The sequence below is a fragment of the Siphateles boraxobius genome, unplaced genomic scaffold, assembly GCF_051911475.1.
Source record: "Siphateles boraxobius isolate OS27281-9 unplaced genomic scaffold, OSU_SipBor_1 25, whole genome shotgun sequence".
Classification (NCBI taxonomy): domain Eukaryota; kingdom Metazoa; phylum Chordata; class Actinopteri; order Cypriniformes; family Leuciscidae; genus Siphateles; species Siphateles boraxobius.
The window spans coordinates 18,171,104-18,173,346 of record NW_027508866.1 but is presented as its reverse complement, the minus strand read 5'-3'; the positions used below and the strand labels follow the sequence as shown (position 1 = coordinate 18,173,346).

The window sequence follows — 2,243 nt, the reverse complement described above, 5'->3', positions numbered from 1 at the left end:
GTGCGTAACTCAATAGTCCCCAAATCCTGTAGGTTACCCCCCTCATCTAGGTCAGAATTCATTAATTCGAGTCTGCCTGCTGGCGAGCGAGGGAAAACTACAAGTTTGGAAAGTGGATGTATGAAGAACTGTGGCAAGGTCACGTTTTCTGGGGAACGTTTTGCTTTGTTTTCCAATAACAAATAAAAACTGTTGTATAGATATTTTTCTCACAAATTCTACTCCGATTAAATTAATGTTTCTTTTATGAATTACATATTTATACACAATCAAGGGTGCTGTTGTTTGTTATATCAGCATGGCTGTGATTTGGCTGCATAAAGGTAATATGTAGGTGAAATTGCATTTAAAGAACAACTCAATATACAAAATTATTTTCAGTGCATGCACAAATTACACAACTCCCTTTCTGTTTAATAGAAAACACTGTAATGTCACAAACACAAACAAACTAAAATATTCTCATGTTGTTATAATAAATATCAGCACTAAGTTGGGAAGCTCAACCAATCAAATTACTGGAACTAACTGTTGTAGTTCAACAGCTTGAAACTTAAATTCTTAAGTAGCCTAAGTTATAAATCAAGTTAAAATTCTATAACTATCCTCACGTTTAGAGCCAATTGTGCACCCTTCTTCATGGACTTTCTATAGAATATTACTTGAAAAAAAATCATAACTAGTTTTTTTCTAAATGCTTATATATTACTATAAATACTTAAAATATTTCAATAATTGTAATTTAGTTGATGCCTCTATCTATAAAAATCCAAAAGAGGATATACGTTATTTCAATTCAATTTGGCACATAGTTGGCACATAGAATTAGTTATTCTCAGTTTACATCTATATATTCTATTGTAAAACAATGTTAGATAGTTGATCTTTGAACAATAACAGCAATTTAACTACATCAGAAAAATTCACATCTGAAAGAAATGAACAGAATGAGTTATATCAGCATGTCTCTCCCCTGTAAGGAAAACCCCAGGAAAATCAATGGTCCTGTCTTAAAACAGTATAATATTGTTTTTGATAATGGTGTCAAATGCGCTTGCATTCGTTCTTATGTTTTGATACCATTTTCAGGAAGGTGTAACTTAATCCAAACACTCACGAAAGTGTACAATGTCTCATAATCATAAAAAAAAAAAAAAAACAACATTGTAATGTGTCGCGGTGCTATTTTACAGGTTCAAACAATATCCAATCATAGTGTATGTTTAAACTGACTAATCCAAATGAGCTGAATTTGTCTTTTTCTTCTTTTTTTCCAGGAGTCACTGTATTCTTTAGCCCTAAAATGCCTGATAAGTCTTTCTACAATCATTCTTCTTGGGTTGATTATCATATATCATGCCAGGGAAATCCAGGTAACTTACTCAAAAATAAGCAAGAGCTGTTTACTGTTTTTTTTTTTGCTGTTTTTTTGTTGTTGTCAAATTGGGTGGTTTTTGCAGAAGGTTCTGCTGTCATGAGAGTCGGTGAGTTTCTTAACACATTCTCTCCTACAGACTAATGCTTAACACATTGCACTTGAATGATATCCATTACCATTGAATTACAATCGGATTATCTTCAGTAGCACTGCATCCTCTCCTTAATCGAATCATGCCATGCAATCCTGTCAGTGACTTGTTGACCTGGCTTAAACAGTGGCTGTTAACAGTTTATTAGCTAGTTGAATAGACAAGTCCTGGTTGAATACCCTATAAAATATGTTGAGTATTTATTCATCTTCATAGAATCGTTTTAGAAATCTACCAGAGCATAACATGAGATTCATAGTCTATTACCTGTGTTGATTATGGATTGGCACTTGCGCTTTCTAAACAGAAATGTAATTTATAGATTAGGTAGAAGCTTACAGTACAATGTCTCCATATTGTTATTAGTTAACGCCAAAATCTGCACTTGAGGCAGTTTTTTGCCCATATTTGTTGAGAGAAAGAACTTCACTTGAGGGTTGTAGTATTGGAAAGCACTCAGTCTTATGACCTTGCATCAGTGAATTGTTGTTTTACTGTATTACTGGTGAACTTTATGCAATTCAGCATCTATATCTCTGTAATGCGTTTCTATGCATTTAGTAATGCATTAATGGCAAACGATGCCATTAATCCTGTGCTGACGAGAATGAAATACTGTAAGTTTCTGAACAGTCTCCGTGATGTTTCTTAAAATACTCTGCAGCCAAGGAAATGTAGCATCAAAGATTTATTTGATGTATTCCACTTCTTTCT

The 2,243-nt window shown here is 33.4% G+C and overlaps 1 protein-coding gene across 2 annotated transcripts in view; it reads left to right on the top strand.

Annotated features, from left to right (window-relative positions):
- The window catches only part of kcnn2 (potassium calcium-activated channel subfamily N member 2), a 33,196-nt gene that overhangs the window by 934 nt on the left and 30,019 nt on the right, over positions 1–2,243 (top strand). For both annotated transcript variants that reach the window (XM_077242979.1, XM_077242978.1), the window contains exon 2: positions 1,278–1,373. In XM_077242979.1, coding sequence (XP_077099094.1) covers positions 1,278–1,373 — 96 coding nt within the window. The remainder of the gene's footprint in view (positions 1–1,277; positions 1,374–2,243) is intronic.